This window comes from Mustela lutreola, chromosome 10 (genome assembly GCF_030435805.1).
Source record: "Mustela lutreola isolate mMusLut2 chromosome 10, mMusLut2.pri, whole genome shotgun sequence".
NCBI classification, from domain to species: Eukaryota; Metazoa; Chordata; class Mammalia; order Carnivora; family Mustelidae; genus Mustela; species Mustela lutreola.
The window spans coordinates 85811783-85833982 of NC_081299.1; the positions used below are offsets into that span (position 1 = coordinate 85811783).

Sequence of the window (22200 nt, forward strand, 5' to 3'; positions counted from 1 at the left end):
CATCTCCCCACCTCCCATATTTGTATAATTTAGTTTTTGGTGTCATTCCATATTTTATTATTTGTCTTCACCTCTCCTCCTCCTCCCCATCCCTCTCCTGGCCTGAACAGAATGATTTTCCAATAATTAAATTTAAAGTAATAGTCTGTGTGGGCAGCTGCTGCTGTTCCCCTCTTCTGCCTCTTAAATTTGTCATCTTATTGTAAAGAGAAGCATTTATAAATAGAATTGCCAGCATGACAACATTTTCCTCCTTCTTACCCTCCCGGGAAGTAAGAAGTAGCAGGTCTCTTAGAGCTGACTTTTTGCTCCTTTATCTTTGCCTAAAAAACCTCTGTGGGAGGGAAGGCTCCCAAGTCCTACCCTGCTAGCTTGCTGGTAGAAAGTCTAAATTCAGATGGAAATTCCCATGTTATGTGGAATAAAGCAGGAGGTGGTGAATTGTTTCCCTTTATCGGTCCAATACAGCTTTTCTCACTGTGGGTTTCTTGCCTAAAGAAGGTGGTCCTTCTCTCCAGGGCTTCCTAAGCTGTGGGGCATGTGGCCCCTGAAGAGCAAGGAATAAATCACTCAACAGAAATGTTTTCAAATCCTTGGGTAGGAAAGGAAGTCTGTATGGCAATATCCTCCCAGCACCTTTAAGAAAGACCCAGAAACTCCTAGGGGATGAGGGTGACGTGTGTTTAGAGGGAGTCTAATATTTTAAAAGCTGCAATTAGCATCTCTTGAAAGCTGCAATTGCTCTCTCACTTTATGCGGCAGTTCAGCCCCCAGAAAAATGTAAAAATGATTTCCTTGTTCTGTCATTAAATGCTTTAACACAGAAAACAAGAGCAAATGTTAAGGAATTCTTCTGGTGGTGACAGAAAGCTGAGAAACCATCTGATTTTATTTTTATTTATTTGGCCTCTTCTGTGAGCCTCAAGGTTTGTACTGCCCAGGGCAATGCACAAGGTTTCATATTTATTAACCTACTCACTGTTAAAAAAAAAAAAAAAATCAGTTTTCCCTCCCTGACATTCAGAGGAGTTTTCAAATGCTTAAGGAATGAGGGACGTGTGACTATGGTGTGGGTGGGGTGGAAGTATTTTATTAAATTAAAATTACTTGCAGTATCTGTCTTGAATATTTGCTCTGTTTTATTTTTAAGAGACTTACTGCTGAATTGCTATTCATCTCCGCTGTCCTTACCTGACCCCTGGAGTCTGGGTTAGGTCATGATCCCTTCTCCATAAGCTCTTCTATACCCTACCTTGGTCTAAATCAATACTCTCCTCGCTCTGCATTTTAACCATCTGTTCATTTCTCTGTATCCCCCACTAAGACTGTAAGCTCTGTGCGGGCAGGGACTGTGCCTCTGTTCTCTATGCCATAGTTGTATGCTCTGTACCTAGCATACAGTAGGCACTCGTTAAGTATTTCTTGAATGAGTGGTTGGGTGTTTACATGAGTCAATGTGTTAAGAATTATTGCCTCCATTTTAAAGATTAAGAACTTAAGGGTTTGAGAGGTAAAATATTTTGTCCTAGGCCTGACTGTACCATGAATATGCAGAGGCATAATTTGCACCTAGGTCAGTTTGACTCCAAAAAGCACATTCTTTTTGATTACATTATGTCACACATATACTGTGGCAGGTGTTTAAAAGACAGGGTTAGCTAAAGGATATCTCATTGTTTCAGGAGAGGTTAAGTAAAGATGTGGAGAAAGGGTCACACTTTAGTTGGGTTTTGGAGGATGAATAGGAGCCTGCTGGAAATCTAGTGATGAAAATAGGAAGAGGAGAAATGGTCACTGCAGGCAACATTGCAGTCTATAAGACCAGAACTGCAGCCTTGTACTATAGTTAGACTCTAAGCTTCTGAAGACAGGTAGACATGGGTTCAAATTTTCTCTCTTGCCATGTCTTATAGTGAATATTTTGGCAGGTTATTTAACCTTGCTGAGCCTCAGTAAAGTGAATAATGGGAATGAAAATAAACAGGGGCATATCTAGGTTTTGTGCGCCCTGAAGTTTATACAATTTGGTGGGACCTATGTAAGACAAAGAAGACAAGTAATTTTTGTGAAATTTACACAACATAAGGCTGTGTGCTTGGAAAGGAGTTTGTGTGACAGTGGGGCCTTGAAGGGTATAGGGTAGTGATCACAAGATCTTTGTAATAGGGTGGTTGATTATTAGCTGAGGAGGTAAATCATATGCAGTAGTTTACCCAGTTGCTTACAGATGGTGCTCAATTCTTGCTAGCTATTATTGTTTTAAGAGCAGTGAGTGTTCCAATGTAAAAAGTCAGGGGAGATCACCTGTAGATGAGGCCGGAAAGTTAAGCTGAAGCCAAACCGGGAAGTAAAGCATGAGGTGTCGTAATCTTGTCAGCAGAGTGACTTGATCAGATCTGATCTGATGAAGACAATTCTGGCAGTTGTGTGCAGGACAGCTCTTGGTGGAAACCCTCAAGGCAGGGAGACTGGTTTGAGCCCTGTCTGCTATCCTCCGTCCCTGCTTAGCAGGTGTCCTTGGGTAAATGCTGTGCTTGGTCAATAATTATTGCATGTTTTATTTACTATACACAATAGTATTGATGCTATTAAATAATCGTATATGACCAACAGATCTACCACATTTTATAATTAATTTTTAAATGATGTATTTATCTTTGTAAATGAGAACTTAACTACCCAGAGGAAAATTGTGGTCCTTCGTAAACATCTTTTTTATAGATGTTTTTTCTAGATCTTTTTTTATACAGCGAGCTTTTTGAGGAGTTGTAAAATAATGTGCTTTGCTATAAAATATATATACATACAGATGTTTGTATATGTAGAGTCAGGTTGGTTATGAAGAACTTTTAATCACTTTGGTGTCACAGGGTCACATTAAGCTTTGCTGTATGGAGTGGCCTTTTGGAATAAGCTTTTGTTGTATTGATGGGTAGGGTATATAAGTATAAATAAGCTGTTCTGTGATAAGGTTCTTCTGAAAGCTGCTCTGGGCATCACCTATTAAAACTTTTTGTGATTTTACTACTGTTCCTCAGCAGTAGCTTCTACGAAGCTTTGCTACTCACTCGTACATACTGGTCTTCGGACGTTTCCAGAGACGTTCTCACGGCAATGTTGCAGGTGATGTCGATGAGGCCATTCACTGTCTCTCAGAATTTCCCCCACTTTCCTCTATTCTGCTGCTTTCTCATCTTTGTTGTTTTTGGGTTAGCCTCATGGCTGATCTTCCTAACTCAGTCTCTCCATTAATTCGTACTGTAAGTAGGGGCCCAGGCTCTTTGTGTCAAGGGCCCGATAGTGTTTTGGGCTTTGTGTCCCAACTCTTCAACTCGATACCTAAACAGATGGTGTGGTTGTGTCTTAGTGAAGTTTGATTCACAAAAATAGGGGGTGGGCTGGATTCGGCCCCTAATCTATAGTTCTCCAAGCCCACTTTAAAACACTGTCAGGTAAGAAAGAACTGATCTCATCGTTATACTCACCTGTTCAAAAGTGACCAGGAGGGGTGCCTGGATGGCTCCGTGGGTTAAAGCCTCTGCCTTCAGCTCAGGTCCTCTGCCTTCAGCTCAGGCCCCGCATCCTGATCTCTGCTCAGCAGGGAGCCTCTTTCCTCCTCTCTCTCTCTGCCTGCCTCTCTGCCTACTTGTGATCTCTGCCTGTCAAATAAATAAACAAATAAATAAATAAATAAATAAATAAATAAATCTTTTTTTTTTTTTTTTTTTTTTTTAAAGTGACCAGGACTCCCAGTGCTGGAACAGTAATCCTGAATTCCTTTGCTGAGCTTCCAGGCCTTTTTCCCTCAGGTCCCCTTCTCATATCTCTGTACCTTATTTACCTGCTTGTCCCTGAGTGGGATCCCTTGGCCTCTTTCCCCACTAGGTTCTCATTATTGCCCACCTCTTGGCCTTTGGAAAACCCTTTCTTGAAACCAACCCCCCCCCCCACGCCCTCTTCACCAGTTTCTCATTCTTAAAGAGATAAGCTACCTTCTACCTACTCTCTGAAGCCTTCCTCTGCAAACCGGCCCCACCCGACGTTTTCCTTTTTAACTAACCTTTCTCTAGGTCCTGCCCGTGATGCATATTTAGGACTTCATCAGCAGGTGCTCTTTTTATAACATACCTGAGCCTCTGTGTCAGTTAACCTGTTGTCCAGATATATGAGGCTTGTCTCCAACTTTTAGACTTTCTTTGAGTGTCAGTATACAAAGTTTCATAAAGTTCTTCTATAGGGTATGGTTTCTAACATACTGCTAGACACGGGAAGGAATTAAAAACAGTTCCTTTGGTTTGCATTTGAAAGGACAATTGAAGTGAACTATTGTGTGCGTACTTACTGTTTGACCCTGGCGTTCTCCTTATGCTGAAACTGTCATGAATGCCGTTCCCTGAGTGAGAGGGAGCAGCCGTGTTTGTACTCCGCCGGTTAATCTGCTCTCTGTGGATGAGTTCCCCATCACAAACTTATTTATTTTTTGGAAATCATAAGGCAACTTGAATTTTTGCCTCCAATATTACTTTTGTCCCTTTACATTTATTTGTTGGTTATCGCGCTTCTTTTTTATTGACGTGGACACATGGGCACACAGGGTTACATTACATTCAGGTGTGCAACAGTGATTCGACATCTCTCTGCATTCTGCCGTGCTCACTACGAGTGTAGCTCCCATCTGTCATCATACGATGCTATGATAATGCCATCAATTATACTCCTATGCTGTACTTTTCATCCCTGTGACTTACTCGTTCTATAACTGGAAGCCTGCATCTCCCACTCCCCTTCTCCCATTTTGTCTGTCCCTCACCTACGTCTACTCTGGTAGGGAGTAGTTTGTTCTCTGTGTTCTCTGTCTCAGATTTCACCAGGGCCAGACCAGCGCTGGTAGCCTGTGAGTAGGTTAAGTTCTTCTGTGTTCTGGCATGAGTCAGAAAATATATATAAATATAAATATAAACACATATATTTACTTATATAAGGAATTAGTGATTCTTAGAGTAGGACTTGGAATAAGATCAAAATACTAGATCCAGCCCAGTAAAACGCCCAGTTTGGAGGAAATCTGAGTGATTGGCATGTGCATGAGAGCTTGCTTCATTTTTACTTTGGACTAATGTTTGTGTGACGGTGAGGAGCTACTTATTGATTGTTTGAACATTCGTTCCCAATAAAATTCTTCTACTTTCCAATGGGATGTTAATAGCTTTTCTGGATTTAACCTTCATGTCTTTCCTCTCTGCCTGTTCCCCACTCTACAAACTGTCATCCAGTTGTGATTTTAATTTTTTTTTTGAAGTTTTTTTGTTTATTGGACAGAGAGAGATCACAAGTAGGGAGAGAGGCAGGCAAGTTGGCGGGGAGGGGAAGCAGGCTCCCTGCTGAGGACCCTGAGATCGTGACCTGAGCCGAAGGCAGAGGCTTTAACCCACTGCCACCCAGGCGCCCCCCCAGTTGTGATTTTAAATATGATCTTGAATCACAAATCTTAAAGATTAAATATTACATTTAATACTAAGGATCAGTACCAGCTTTCTAAGCTGTATAAACATTTAAGTTGCTGTGTTTTTCCCCTCTTCTCTGTGTTGTGGCATTACCTTAAATGTGATGGAATTTTCAGCGAAAGGATGTTACTAATACCGAGAACATGAGCTCCGTCTTTGAACTGCATCTTTGTCCTTTATTCGGCATTGATATTCTTTTGTTCCAAGGAGACTGAGATTGTTACTTGACAAAGCATCAAATTGTTTGAGGTCAGCATGGTTCAGATGGTGCCTTTAACTCTGCATATAAACTGTTAGGTACATACCGTGTTTGCAGATACAGCTAAGGATCTTTTCAGTTTCCAGGGTTAAACCGTGGTTTACATTAATTTGCTGTACAAAGCCAGTGTTTGACTCTCCATTTGAGAGGACTCTTTCAAATACAGAACTTTAATATCAAATACATTAGAATTAGTGCCTTCGTTGTTCAATTTAATTTGACACTTTTCTTAGGCGATACCAAAAACACTGCTAAGTCAATAGAAAAGAGTCATTCTAATCTTGCTTTAATTGTTAATTTGGCCAGGAGCAGAGAGATTTTTATATATGTATAAAGACTTGTCCAATTAAAAAAATTATCTACTATATATATGTTTACCATAAGTACAGTATTTTTTTTAATGGAGGAACGTGAAAGACATATAAACCATTGCCTCCCACTAGGTGGAAAGCTCCATGAGGGCATCTTCTGGCCTAACTGATCGTCTGCCCTCATTTTTCTGGTCCCTTCTATCTGGCTTTGTAGAACTGCCAGAATCTGCTTAAAATACCAGTTTCCTAATGTCCTTTGCTTAAAAAGCTTCTTTGGTTGAAGAACAAAACCAATTTTTCTGAGATTTGTCTCTTTCCCCCTGAAGTTCTACAGTTTCACCATAATATACCTAGATACAGACTCAGTATAGTTTCTATTTTGGAGCCTCAGTGTCTGCTTTCAATCTCAGGGCCACTGGCTTGTTCAGTAATGGAAAGTCCTGAGGCATTTTCTTCTTGGACATTGTCTGCCTTTCCCCTACTTCTCCTTTTGTGACACCCCCTAGACTTATGTTCAGTCTGTCCTCAGCATTTCTTACCTTCTGCTTTACATTTTTAAATTCAGTTGCTCTGGTTGTGTTCTGATTGGATTCCTCCTGCGCTTTCCCAAACCATTAATTCTCCTTTAACTGTGTCCATTCTGGAAGGTATCCCCAACCTACTGACCTTTTGGTTTCAACGGCTCTGTCTTTTATTTCCAGCATTTCTATCCATTCTTTAGGACAGCCGTCTGTTTTTCTTTGGGCCTGCCTAATTTTATTTTGTAACTTCTCATCCTTTTTATGGGTATGCTTCATGTTTTCACCTTGAGGATCTCAGATGCCAGGCCATCATGAGATGGTTTCCTTATTTGCATTTTAGCAATATGTGAGCTTTCCTCTCCTGGCTGGAGGCTCTGCTAGTTCTCTTGGTGTTCATGTTCCTTGTGTCATGCATTTAGAATTTAGAATTTTAGAATTCATTTGCAGGTTTACACTGGATAGGAGTTTTTGCTTCTCTCCCCTCTCTCTGTGATTTCCCTTCCTCACCCACTGGCTTTCTTCTTGGTTCCCCTTGACCCGCCCCCTCTCCCCCCAAGCCCGCGTCTTCGAGTCTAGAAACAGAGCTCAGGACCCAGGCTCTGTCCCTTGCTGAGCTCAGCAGGCTTCTTGAAGCAGGGATGCAGCTCTGCATAAACCCTGGCCCCAGGGCAATTGGTTGCCTCTTCTCCAGCCCCCTTCCCAGGTGGGAGAGCCTGATTCCAGCCCCAGTTTCAGTCCTGGGGCCTGGGGCCTGTAAATCCTCAGGAATGGAACACAAGGCCACCACTCCTCCGTAGCCAGTGACCTACCGCCGTGACTTGATTTTTTTGTGGGCCGTAAAAAAGCTGACCATATTTTTGCACCCTGCGGTTTTTTTTTTGAACATTCGTTCCCAATAAAATTTTTTTTTTTTTAATTTTATTTATTTAGGCGGGAGGGAGAGGAAGAGAGAATCTGAAGCGCTGAGTGCAGAGCCTGACTCGGGGCTTGATCTCATGATCTGAGCCGAAACTGAGGGGTCAGCCGCTTAACCGACTGTGCCTCTCCCACACACATTATCCTCACTTGGCTTTGTGAGGGTGAGAGAGCTCTCTGGGCCTCAGTTATAGGAAAACTCATCCCATTCACGGAGTCCCCCCTCTTAGGCCTCATGGTCTCCCAAAGTCTCCCTCCTAATACCATCCTAATGCAGGTTAGGGTTTCAACACGGGAATTTGGAGGGGGTCGGGAAGACAAACATTAAGACCGTCGCAAGCAGTAAACTAAGAGAAAATTAAAACGTGTCTATTTGAAAGTGAGCAAAAGAAGGTTGCCTTATTCCAGCCTAATTCCCTTTATTCACCCCTTAAGTTCAAATTGCTTTCCCTCTGGTGACTCCCAAATCTTTACGGTGAGGGGTAAATGCTGGCTTCTGACGTTTTAAATACTGACTTTAGACTCTCCTCTCCTTTGAAAACTCCACCCAGTGATCTCCTGCTCCTTTTGTCCCCATCACTGCCATCTACTTACCTTCATGCCTTGAGGACTCTGGCTTTACTTTGCAGCTACCAGGCTACTGCTAAGTTTCTCCAGAACGTCTTCGTGATCGTGACAGACCTCTTCTTCGGTGACTCAGTGAGTCACTCCGCTGTGCCAGTCATTGGGTATCCGCTTCCTATATACATTATCTTATTGATTTAGTCCACAATTTAAAGATAAGGATATCAGGACTCAGAGAGTCAGTGACGTGACTAAAGTCTCACAGCTACTCTATTTGAAACTTTCTTAACTCGGGTGATCTTTATTTTTATTCACTTGGAAGTCCATTTCATTGACCTTTTCGTCACTCAGCGCATTGCTTCTGATACCTTGAATCCTGGGAGGCTCTTCTCAGACAGTTAGCTCACTACTAACCCTTCCCCATGACCTCTCTATGACCCCTGCCTGCCTCCCCAGCCCTCTCTGTTCCCTGCCTTCTGTGACCCACAGAGTCCTTTCTGCTTTCTCTTTCCAACATTCTGTTATACTTGGGACTTCCTTCTGTAGCCACTTGATTGCTGGCCTCCAAAATAAGATCAATCCGACCATTTCCTGTCTGTTCTGAGTCTTTCTTTCTAAGCACAATTGGTGAAAATACCATCACCTGGCTGCCAACTGACTCCATTTCAAATGAAGTTCTAGTGCCTCGCCCTTCAGTGCTCAGGAGTACATTAGTTATCCCATTTTGGCTCCCTTGCTCTTCCTCACACCGGCTGTTCCAAAACTTCTCAACATTCGTTGTCAACACTGCCACTCCAGCCTCCCGGGGCTGGTTGACTTTGCCTTGAGTCCCACTGAGAACCTAGAATTTATCAGGAGTGATTTCCCTTTACTGTTCTCTTTACCTCAAAGTGTGCCTGCATCTGACTTGTCTTTTTTTTTTTTTTTTTCTTCCCTTTGGATTATAGGAATCATTACGATTTACCCATGGTAATTCTAGTCCCCTGTATTGTTCTTCCCAAACCATTCTAGGGAGTTGCCTCATCCACTTCCTTCCTCCTTTATGTCTTCAGTCTCTTATTCTTCACTACAAACAGGTATATCCGAATTGGTCAGAGTGGCCTCGCCAGTCACTTCCCTCAGTCCTGTCACCTCTCGCAATGTCTCCTTTTTTTTCCAGATAAGATTTCATTTATTTATTTGATGGAGAGAGAGCTACAGAGCACAAGCAGGGACAGGGGCAGAGGGAGAGGGAGAAGCAGACTTCCCACTGAGCAGAGAGCCCCCCCCCTGGGGCTCTATCCCAGGACCCTGGGATCATGACCTGAGCCAAAGATAGATGCTTAACCGACTGAAGCCCACCAGAAGCCCACCACGTCTCTTTATGGCCAAACTTGGGGCAAGAGCGGAAACCCCCCATTCTGGTAAAGGTCTCTCCCACAGGCTGCCCTTGACTTCTTTAAGGCCACATCAGATGATCTCCCTCTTGGTCTCTCTGCAGCATTTGACAATGTCAACCACCCTTTTTGTCTATTATTTTTTGTCTCCTTTGAGTTTTAGAATGCTATTTTCCCATTTCTTTCCCTCCCTCTCCTTTAAACTATTATCTGTCTTCCTCTGCCTGCCCCTTCATGATTTTTCCCAAGACTCTGACCTTGGCCTACGTATCTCCTGGGCATTGGATCTACGTGTCTAACTTCTTATGGGCATTACCCGGGACAGAATACATGCTCCTTCAATTGCCTGCTCCCCCTTTCATTCCCTTCCTTAGTAACTGTCACCCAAGCTAGAAATCTGGTATCCTCTTTGACACTACTCCTGCCTTTCCCTCTGCACATAGAGCCACTCAGTCCTATCCGCCATCCCTCTGAGATGTCTGGTTTTCGCTCTTCCATTCTCATCACTGTTGCCCTAATTGAGGTCTTCACGAACTATCAGAATAGCCCTTTAAATTTTCTTCCTGCCTTAAGTGTCACTCAACTTCCATCTTTTCTCTATACTGCTGCCGGTGTTAGATTTGTAAGACACACTGATTAAACCGTTCCTGTGTTCCAAATTGTTCATTGTCTCTGCTGTGCCTGTGGGGTCCTGTCTGGAACCCGTGGCCTGCCACTAGGGCCCTTCCCAGACAGACCTTGTGCCCCACCCCCCACCATCTCTCTCCAGCAAATCCCACCAGGCATGCTGGGTACTCTGCTTTTCCTCATCTCTGTGTGGTTTTAGAATTTCTGGGCTGGTTCCACAGTTGTTTTTTTTTTTTTTTTTTAAGATTTTTATTTATTTATTTGACACAGAGAGACATAGAGAGAAAGGGAACACAAGCAGGGCATGTGGGAGAGGGAGAAGCAGGCTTGCTGAGCAGGGAGCCCAATGCAGAGCTCAATCCCAGGACCCCAGGATCACGACCTGAACCGAAGGCAGACGTTAATGACCGAGCCACATAGGTGCCCCTACAGTTACCTTTTTGATGTAGCATTTGTGACCCATCTTTCTCGACTCTCGTTGAGGGGGGCTTTGTTCATATCCCCTCCACCCCTCCACGTGGGTCTCGTGGGGCTTCGTTCATATCCCCTCCACCGCTGCTCTCATATTCTAGTTAAACTGTATGTGGTTCTCTCTTCTCTCTGCTGGCTTTCAAGCTTCTTAGAGGGCATCTTTGTTGTCTCAGGTTCCAAAGTATAGTGAGTGTCTCATAAATATTTATTGAACTAAAAATTGGATAATATATCTAGGACCGTGAATGCAAAGCAAAGAGCGAAGGTGCTTAGGAGCCCATTATCGCCCGAAGCACAGGAAGCACTAACAAAACAGAAAACAGATTTTCAGTTTTAGCTTTAATATACAGTTATTTGAGAGGTTTTTTTTTTCTTTTCTTCTAGAAATGTGGCTTTACTAAAATAAGAGACAATACATTTTAATCGAGCTTGCATCAGTATAATTTTGGAGTTCAAACGAACTGGAAACACTCACGAATGGTTGGCTGAGTCAAATAGAGTGTCAACAACAATCTGTCATCTAACAATTGAGCTTTTTGTGATTGTTGAAAAGCACAGATGAAGTTCACTCAGAAAAAAAGAATCTATTAAAAGTTAGGTAGGAAGGTGAAAGAATATTTTATATAGCATTTTATTTAACCAAATTTGGCTTGTTAAATCTTGGGGTCCCCGAAATGCTTCGAGAACACTATAGAAAAATGCTATAGAAACACTATAGAAAAAGGCTGATTTTACAAAAAAACCCTTAGCCTCTTTGTGTTAATATAATGCCAATAAAGCCTTATCCAGCTATGTTTCTCTACTAGTGTTATTGGAGAAGTATTATTATGTTAGCAAGGTCCAAAACTCCCAGTTTCTGAAAACACATTTGTGGAAATGGGTATCTGTGAGCACATTTTGTATGTTGGTAACTTACAAGCAGTACAAAAACCAGAAACTCTTTCTTGCAAAGCCATAAAGGACCCCAGAGTATAGAAGCATTTATAGATAACCTTATTATTCCTCAGTGTTTATTTTTTTCCCCATTTGTTCATTAAAATTCAATCCTGGAGTTCTATATAAAATAAGATACCATATTGTCAAATGTATTTCTTTTTCTTTCAATTATCTATGCCATGAAAACAAACTACTCAGGTGCTCTTTGCCTCTGAGTTAGAACTGAAACCAAGGGTAGCAAAGTAGACTACTTTCTCTTCCTTAAGGGACTTGGCAAGATGGGGAAATGCAGAAGACAAAAGGTCAGTGTGGCAAGAGCCCATGGTGGTTGTGAGTTAGGATACTGACCCAGCAGGAAACTCACATTCCAGGTCATAGGGCTTTTGTTCTAAGTTATTTGAACATAAATACGTCATTTCATTTGGTAGCAGAGACCTAAATATTTCATTATTCTTTACAGCTTGCTGTTTTTTATAGTCATCGCATTATTGTATTTATTAACCATCTTACAGTATTTATATCTGTAATTATTAGACATTTTTCTACCATGATTAGGTAACTGGGCTGTTTAAAAAAGAAACACCTCCAGAATAGCTAAATTTTTAAAGTCACTACCTACATCTGCCAAAACAGATTAGTAGCAAATTTCCAGAACAGAACAAATTGTCTTGATCTCCTTACCTAACACTTTGTTTTATGTCAAATCTAACTGCTTTCAGGGAACAAGACTTCTTGATGGAAGCTTATATTTTGACATAAAAATTTTGGGGGCTGCAAGTGTAAGGTAATTTTATCCTTATTTTGAAGGCTGAATATTGCTGTATTATTAGTTTTATGGTATTCACACTATAAAAAACACCATATATTCATGACAGACTTGATCTGGTCTTAGCTTAGGTCAAACTTACTAGCTCAGGAACTTGAGTATCCTGTTTGAGAAATTATATGTTTATCAATAAGCACTACCTTGTAAAGTAATATTTACACCTCAGGTGCCCCTTCTTCATAACCATATCCATTGTCATTCCTGAATTTTTGTAAAAATTTCAGTATTAATTTTATGATAAACATTGGCCAAGCAGAATTATAACTTTAATCGGAGTACTTAAGCTTAGGTATTTTTGTAAAGAAAATTTCTTTTTAGCATATTCCTAAAAATTACTTTGGATTCGGTCCTAAAAGGATTTTTCATTTTAAAATGTCTGTATCTCCTTAATAGTATCATACATACTGCTTTCTCTTTTTGTAATTTAATATTTCTTTTCTCAGCCAGGCTCATAACCTGCTTCCGGTTATTATTTGTCTGTGTTAGGGTGACAGACGATGTCCAGTTGACTATGCAGTGATCACAGGGCAAAAGCTAGAAGTGTCTTGAGGTGTTGGACTCTGGTGTCCAAGGGTTTGGGCTTTAAGTCAGCCTGCAGAGCTCCACCACCTCCTCCTTGTGTGACCTAGGGCAAAGCCTTTCACCGCTCTGTGCCTCAATCTCCTCATCTGTAAAATGACTCATTTTACATATATAAATGTAATACATATAAAATGTTTAGAACTGTACCTGGTATGTAGGAAGTACTTAGTAAGTGTCTATCACAGAGTAATGGACCTCTTCAGTCATAGATCTAGTTTTTTAAGAATTCCAGACAGTGGTACTTTAATCTATTTCCTGAATAATAAAATCAATAGTTTTTTCAAATGTTTATGGAGTACAAAATACATTGGCATCTTTGCTATAAAAATTAGCAGTGCTAATAACTGGTTATTGTGTTTTCTGGGATATTTATTGGTAACTTTAGGATACAGCTAACAGACGAGCCAGAGGCCCTCGACACAGCCCATCGTGGAAGCGTGTGGAATCTAAATTCCACTGTCATCCCACATGATTGCTTCCACAGTGAAAAGGCCGTGAAATACTAGTTACGGTTTTTTCGAGTGAACACATCTCCTAGACTTTAACAGTTCTCTTTCTTCCCTAACTCCACTTCCATTAAGATTTTTGTTTTAGACTGAAAATGAAAGGAAGGTACTTGTTCCGAAGTGCTGATGTCAGAATAATTTGTTAAGCCCGATGTATTATTTCCTTTAACTTTGTTTCCACCATATAAAGAAACTATGGAAGAATCTGGGTCTCTTATTTTTATCCCCCAGGGCCAAAGGTATACTGTTGCTGTTTAATAATGATTTGTTGAATGAATTAACCAGCACGACAGAAGGTCCGTTCTTCAGCCAAACTATGTCTTTATTTGTTTAAGGAGGATCCAGAGCCGATGAGGCAACATGAAGTGAGCACACGGGGTGGGAGGCGAGGGAAGGCATCAGGGATTGTGGGGGACAGTATCTGCAGGTTGCATTAAACAGCAGCCGAGTTTACGATCTCTGCTGTGTGTAAGGAGAGGCTTCTGCCCGGAGGCAAATGCGAATATTTACTTCATATGATTGATAGATAGCCCTAAAATTATTCTGGAATGTTTGTTTTCCAGGGGCATCACGATTCCATAAAAGAAAGAAAGATAGGTACCCACCCATATTTACGCCCTATATATTGATACATATTAAAAATACCTTACCTGGAAGAAAGTTTAACAAAGACCACTTGCCTGGTGTCTGTTCATTTGCTAGATCTCTGTCTATTGAGAACTGATGGAACTTTAGGGATGCTTGCAAAAACAACTCTGTTCTAAATTTATGGCAATCTGAGGAGCTACGTAATTGCTGTCAGTGGTAGCATGAATAACTTTTCTAATTGGAACAAAAGCCACATTTAACTATTCCTACGGAAGCATTGGTCCGCGTACAGCATGCACACTTTGCAGTCTTGCCGCTGGGGAGATCCTACGGCTCTGCCCTCCCTGCCTACTTGACAGACTTCAGAAGAAACTAGGAAAAAGCAGCCAGAAAAGTCAGAGTCCATTTTGAAGCTCTGATTGTTAGGAGGGCAACTGTTGGGCCTACACGTTACATGTACGAGAGCTTCAAGGCATTAGACTGTTTTGGTTTTTTTTTTTTAAGATTTTATTTATTTATTTGGCAGACAGAGATCACAAGCAGGCAGAGAGAGGAAGGGAAGCAGGCTCCCCACCGAGCAGAGAGCCGGACGTGGGGCTCGATCCCAGGACTCTGGGATCATGACCTGAGCCGAAAGCAGAGGCTTTAACCCACTGAGCCACCCAGGCGCCCCTATTAGACTGGTTTTACTGGACTTTCTGGCTTACCTCTTGGGCTCTCCATGAGTTCAATTCTACTTAAAGGATAATGCCCTACTTGTTCTTCTTTTTTTTTTTTTTTTTTTTAAGATTTTATTTATTTGACAGAGAGGGATCACAAGTGGGCAGAGAGGCAGGCAGAGAGAGATGCTCCGCATGGAGCAGAGAGCCTGATGCGGGTCTCAATCCCAGGACGCTGAGATTGTGACCTGAGCCGAGGCAGAGGGTGAACCCACTGAACCACCCAGGTGCCCCAATAGTGCCCTACTTCTTGATCGTCTCCCCTGTTCTGAATCCTTGGCGTAAACCATTCTGTAGTGAGAAAATCAACCTGTCAACCTTTTACATTCTTCCTAACATTTCCGTTCTCCGTCTTCACATTACCCCTCTACCTGGAAACTTGCAGCCTCAGAAACCACTCCCCTCCCCAGCCTTCCTTCCCACTCTTTGCCTCCTGCTTTGCTTATGTACAGTGTTACCGTAACCCTCTGCCCATTACTGAATGTTGACACCTCTGACTTTTCACTTTTCACTCTATGTTTGTGTGATGGTGTGGGCTCTTGCCTGTCTGAGGGCAGGCTGATCGCTTTTTGACGCTGTAAATGGCTGCCCACAGGGTATAAAATGCACAAGGATTGTGAAGCAATGAGAGTGAACAAAGAGAGTATGAATCCTTTTGTAGATGATTTGCCCAACAGATTCTTTTTACTGATATGCCTACTGTCAACAAAATGCACTAGTCTCAGAATTGAGAAGACCTGTGAATACCAGGCTGCAGATAACTTTGAAAAAGGATTATTGAGGGAGGAGAAAAGGACATTTGGCAGCAAATCAAGTAAACTTTGTTGTTGTGAGGTGCTAGATAAGAAGAATTGTGCAAGAGAATTTGTTCATGTTCAGACTGATTTGTGCCCCCCCCCCTTTTTTTTTATGTTTGTGTTCCCTCTCTTTAACTGCTGTTTGCTGCTCAAAAATAAGTATCTGGCAAATTTTTTCGAGCTATCTTTATCTTTTCCTCGTTAATATCTATTATCAGTGCATTCTTAAAAAAAAAGATTTCATTTATTTATTTGAGAGAGAGAGAGAGCACACGTGCGTACTGGAGAGGGGTAGGGGGAGAGAGGGAAGCAGGCTTTCAGCTGAGCAGGAAGCCCAATGTGGGGCTCGATCCCAGGACCCTAAGATCATGGCCTGAGCAGAAGGTGGAGGCTTAACGCACTGAGCCACCCCAACACCCCTTATCAGTACATTCTTGATTACATATCCCCATCGTGTTCGTTCTATGTGATTATCTAATATGATGTGAGGGAGAGATTTGCGTTATTTATTTTTCTCGAAAGCTGCCCACTATTGAGTATGACTGCAAGATTCTTCTACACAAATGCTTTTGGGTCTTAAGCTTAGATTTCAAAGCTAGTAGTGCTCTGTGTCCTCCTAAATGGAAAGGATTTGTAAGCTATCTATTAAATTCAAGCATTCTTAAGGAACTTACTTAAGCTACGGCTAATTCTACTGCTTAGAAGCACTATTTGATATGGATTAAATGCAATAAAGTATATATAATCTTACAGTTTATTCTAATAAACCTCAATTCAGTTACAGGTGTTGTTTAATATCTTTGAGTCAAACTTAGTATTATTGCATAAAAGCTGAGAAGTGAGTTTGATGCCACCCATCAATTTGCATATAACACTCAGTTTTTAACTGCTACGAACAAATCGTAAGCCTTTTAAAATACGGTTTTCTTGCAATCACATCACATAATTGAGTTTCTTATTCTTAGCAAATGCTTTGTGGGGTTTTTTTTCATCCTTTTCTGTTTTCTGCTAGTATATTTCATTGATCTTTTATATAATAGATGCAAACTGTCTCTTTGTTGAAGGAGGAAGCTGCAGGTGTATTACCAGTTTCGCATGTGATGGACTTTAACCTGGGTTTCTGTCTCTCCCCCACACAGTCCCTTCAATCTGAATATGTTCATTACTAAGCCCCCGCCACTCCGGTGAAAGCGCTCCGCTCTTAGACACCAGGTCTTCATCTGGACAAGCAATGCAGAGAGAGAGAGAGAGAGCAGCTGCTTGTCGGAGGAGTCTTTCTGCCTTCCCGCCTTAAATGAAGGAGAGCGCTAACATAAGACCTTCAAGAGACTTGAAACCAGAAAAACTCTGGCTAATGACTACACTAAATGCACTGAAACTAGGTTTATAGAGCTGTCAACACTCAGACAGTTGTAACGTTGAATTTGGTATCTTGAAAGGTTATTTTTAATGTATTTCGGTAATACATCTGTTATTACAATTACATGTACAGTGTTACATTATGTATGTATTGTGAACTTTAAGAGACTATTTTGATAAATTTATACATATATAAAATTATGGAAAAACTAGACTATATTTTGACTTAGATTTTTCTTGCTGTTTGCTACCAAAAATTTGTATTTTGAATTTGTTTAGTATGGTTTTGTCTACCACGAATACAATAATTCCTCTTTATGAAGAAAGAGTAAGGGAGAAAGTTTTTAGAAAGTGATTTTTATGTTCCCATTCTGAACAGGGCATATCAGTTCATCCTTTTGGGGAGTCAGTCAAATATGATGAGTTTATCCAAGCTGATCTCTGGAGAGAGGAGGTTGATTGGTTGATAGGACTTATTTAGACTACTTCTTTTCCCTTTGTTTTTGTTGCCGAGCCATTTCATTTCTCATCCTTGGGGGGCTTTAAAAAAATTTAACATCCAGTTGGAGATCAGAACTCCCTGAATGTTTCTCCTGAAAACACAGCTTGTCTCTGTGTGAAATGACTCAACATTCCAAATGCCTTTATTTCTCTCCTCTCACAAGAGCCCTGACCCCAGTTAGGACATTCCATGCTTGGTACGAGGTTGTTGTCTGTAAGCACACATGGTCTGGCACCTGTTTTAAATCAATGAAGAGAGAAAACTGGGAAAAAAAAAAAAAAAAGATGCTGCGAAGTAGTTCTCTGTATCAAAGGAGATATGTTTGAAACAGATGACGAACACCTACCACACAAGCTAGCGTATCAGAAGCCTGACATGAGAATGAAGGGACTCCTTAGAGGTGTTCAGGGCCCATTTATTGAGTATAATCTTGTGTTTTGGCCTCAGAAGCCCAGAGGCTTCATTTCTCTGGGCAGCTGGGAAGCCTTCGATGCTAATTTTTTCCCATGCTGCCTCAGAAGACACCTCACACAGTTAAATGGATCCACATGAAGTGCTCTCCTTGCCACCACTGAGTTATTTATAATCTGTTTATTTGTGGGGGGAATGGGGTACCTGGAGGCCATTACACATGCTTCAGCAAAACATCATGTCCATGCTTTCCATTTTAAAAAGGCATTTGAATGACTGTTTGGCTCAGGTTCGTGACTTAAACTTCAGTAACTGCAGTACCAAATAATTGCACTAAAGCTGATGGGAAAAAAAAATGAATTGTATGTTTTAGGAGTCAAAAATTAAAATAAGTGGAATGAAATCATAAAGCTTTTCTTAAGCCAGAATTGTAAAATATTTTATTATGAGTTGTTAAAAATTATATAGGAAGATGGTAGTATTTAAAAAAAATTATCCGTGGAAAGTAATTCAGATGACATTCGAGAAATGGGGAAAAGGGAACCATGTTGACAGTTTGAGTTCTGTGAACACTAATTTGTGTGCAGCTATTAAAATGATTGTAAAATTGACTACTATAAATTTCCCATGATTATGTGTGTATATTAGTCATAGGTATCTACATGTGTAGGTCTTAAAATGATCGGTACACATGTAGATACTGAGACAAACCAAGAAGTGTATGTATATAATATAGAAAGTATATAGCAAAGTAATTCTACTCCCAAAACAAAAATTGTTGACATGTATTTTGTTATGAAGTTTACCTTCCAAAAGAGATTTTGTTCTATTTTAAAGTGTAGAAGAATGCACTGCTAATAAATAATAAACGTTTTATGCAATTTATGTTTTCCCTGACTTTTAGAATTTGAAATTTGAGTTATCAATGTACTGAAGTCTCTTTGTAATTTTATGTTTGATCCAATCTGGTTGGTGCCTTTCAAGTGTCTCAGGCTCTCCATTCCGGATTTTTAGTTTATCTTTCATTGACTTTCCAGGTTGTGGCCATTTTTTGAAGTGTATGACAATGAGCACAAAGAAATCTTTGACTTTGCCTTTCGCAAAAGTCGGATAACGTCAGGATCTTGCTGTCTTTCTCTCTCTCATTTTCTTTTCTGTTAATAAAACACTGATTGTGATCCGAGTTTCGGTCCTGCTTGGTCATTTATGACTATTGGGTGATCCACTGGTCATCAGTGCCTTTTGAGAAGAATGGCCTTTTTTCTTAAAGGAGAAATTATGGAAATAAATCAGATGGAACAAACCTCACCACTTGAATGTATGTCCTGAAGAGCCAGCTTGAGAATAAGAAACTGCACTATTAATTCAAGATATTTTATGCATTAAACTGGATCTCTCTGGGTTGTGATGTTTCTGAGGTTTTGCCCTTCTCTTTTGTCTTTCAAAATTTTTTTTCAGCGCACATAGGAAAGGGTGTGAGTGGGAAGGTAGTTTCACTTCTTGAGTTGAAAAGCTGCCAATTAGCAGTTCTCACAACATTGCATGAGACAGTTGGGGTACGGAGGTTGTCATAGGACCACATCTGAGGGAAGAAGAGTTCTTAGGAATTCATGAACCTGTGTGGAAGGGCAGAGAATCTTTTTCTTCAGATTTAGATCTTATTTAAAAAAAATAGTAAAACTAATCCATTAATTCCAACAGATTTCTTCACCTAGCCGTCATGGAGTTCACATGGTTTTGTTGTCGATGTTAATTGATTTATAAACCTCCAGACACACCCAGGGGGGTTAACCCATGTATATATTCAGCTGAGGTGCAGCTAACAGCAGGAACATGAGTTTACCAACGATAAGCCACGGAAATGTATTTTCAAAATTGTTGGCACTCGTATGCTTCCCTTTGTGATATTTCTGAAACCGTCAATATGCAAAGTTTCTGCTTGAACCAATGGTTTCTCTGTCAGCTGAATGGTACTCTGGTGTTTCATGTTGTAGACGGAGTCTGTGCTCTTTCCCAAAGAACCCTTGGAAGGTAAAGTTAACCGTGCCGGCAAAAGCCATGCAGTCCTCTCTGTAACACACAGCAGAGCGAGAATTCCGTCCCTGCCTGTCTCGTCTGAAGGTTAATTAGGGAAATTTCCAGCTATGGCAAGATCGAATTTATAGCATAAGATAAAACTCCCTTATTTACCCATAGGTCTCACAGTAGTGGCACCCAGGGCATAGAAAGTAGAAAATAATTGTATTAAGTTATTTTGAGCTGGATTGAAATGTTAATATATTCCCACCCAGTTCCTTCTCTATGGATTGAATTATGATAATCCTATCAAGAAAGAAAAACAGCTTTCCTCGGGAATTTTAAACTTTTCTGGTGAGGACAAGTAGAAACTTCTAGTGAAAGACTGCTTTTAAGGCAGCCTACAGTTCTTTGGAACCGGTTTTAAATGGACAAACGTAAGTTAACTGACCTTTTCACTCACCAGACCTCGCTTTAGCCAGCAGATGACTGAAACAGAGATGATTCACGTCACCACTCGCTGTTTCTTCTTTGGTTCAAATCAAGTGGACCGAAGAGGTTGGTCTGCAATTGAAAAATGAGTTCAGGGTAGTAACTGTGAAAATGACCCCAGCTGCAAATGTTTACCTTGACATTAAACTTGGGATTCGGGGGTAATGATCTATCAAATGTATTTTGTTTATTTATATTATGGATCTCTCCCAAAAGGATTTCAGCTGGCTACAAAGAATGGACCAGGTGTACTACGGAGGAGCAAGAGGGGCTTCGGACACCCAGTTTTTGAGGCAACTGATGCTGGGGCTTGAAGCTGAGTTGAATAGCACACTCAAATGTCATAGGATATTGGTCCTCACGTCCTAGGCTGGACAAATTTACACTAAATGCTCACCTTCATTCGCCTCTAGGACTTCTTATGGGAATTTATTTTACTCAAAATGTTAAGAATAGTACAGTATGTGATTATTAACTGTAAGTTCTCTCCTGGACAGTAGATCTCTAAGGCTTACTCATCTTATATAACTAAGACCTTCTTTTCTTCGACTAATTTCTAGGAGGGTAGATCTTAGCTTACCTCCCTTTGCCACAAAATAGTAATAATGACAATTATTATAAGAAGATGGGAGGAAACTTTTGGAGGTGATGGATAAGTTTATGGCCTAGATCGTGGTAGTGGTTTCATGGACTTTCAGGTACTTACCTCCAAACCCATCAAGTTGTATACATTAAATCTGCACAGCTTTTTGGTTGTCAATCGTGCCCCAATAAAGTGGTTTAAAAATGTTTCGAAAAAGAGATGATCTCCAAGTGAGATTGTCAATCTCGACACCCAGATCTCCAAAAATGATTGTCAGGTACATAGAATAGAACGTTGAAAAGACAAATTGAAATCAGGGATCAGAATAGTATAATGATAGTCTATAGAAGTATCTATCTATCATTTATCTAGTGTACGTCTGGCCTTTACTGAGAGCTGATGGAGATGAAGGCAGGAAGTGTAAACTCTGCCTTTTTGTATTTAGAAGTAAAACCTGGAAGATATGGGGGTCCTAGAGATTTGAGATTAAAGGAGCCAATCTGTTCTTGTCTTAGAAAAATAAAGTAAGACTTGGGAAGAAATGAGATTTTGCCCTTCTTTTTTTTTTAAAAATCCAGGTTTCGGGTGCATGGGTGGCTCGGTGAGTTAAAGCATCTGCCTTCGGCCCAGGTCATGATCCCAGGTCCTGGGATGGAGCCCCACATCGGGCTCTCTGCTCAGCAGGGAGCCTGCTTCCTCCTCTCTCTCTGCCTGCCTCTCTGCCTACTTGTGATCTCTGCCTGTCAAATAAATAAATAAAATCTTTAAAAAGTGTAAAAATCCAGGTTTCTTGCTGGCAGAGAGACTTTTCACACCGCACTGCACATTCAGAGAGAGATACCCAAGAAGCAGGTTTCAGGCAGTGTTTTCAATTCTAGAAAGATAGTTAGCTTCTAACGTAGCTTGGGTTGTAAATAACATGGCATCTCCTGACTATGACCGATGGGGTTTTGGATAGACCTAGTCTTTCCTGATTTGAGAAAGATATACAATATTCACTTCTCTCCCTTGACCATTCTTTACATTAATTTCCTTCACAAGTACAATAGCCAGCCTGAGATTTTCCAGCTGCTTAAGGCCGAGTTAGTACCTTACTTTATCACTTAGATCACATGTCTTCAATGACCGTGGAGCCATGGCCAGGGGCCGCATCAATGACAGCTCTGCAGAAACCCTAAAACAGAGCGGAGACCGCGGGCTCAAGAGTGTCTTGGGTCCAGGCAACACAGAGCATCAGCCTCGGGGTTCACCTTCTCAGACACTCCACCAGAAGCTGAGTGAGGGACACTGGCTCCGAGATGACTATCCAGTCGTGATGAGAAGTGAGAGACCCTG

At 41.0% G+C, this 22200-nt stretch overlaps 1 protein-coding gene across 5 annotated transcripts in view; it reads left to right on the forward strand.

The window, feature by feature from the left end:
• Positions 1-18957, forward strand: part of CDC14A (cell division cycle 14A) — a 190771-nt gene extending 171814 nt beyond the window's left edge. For all 5 annotated transcript variants that reach the window (XR_009345545.1, XR_009345546.1, XM_059138137.1 and 2 more), the window contains one exon: positions 16642-18957. Coding sequence is in view for 3 of the 5 variants with exons in the window: in XM_059138137.1 (XP_058994120.1) it covers positions 16642-16671 (30 nt within the window). In the remaining 2 variants the exon portion in view is untranslated. The remainder of the gene's footprint in view (positions 1-16641) is intronic.
• The last annotated feature ends 3243 nt before the right edge of the window (positions 18958-22200 follow it).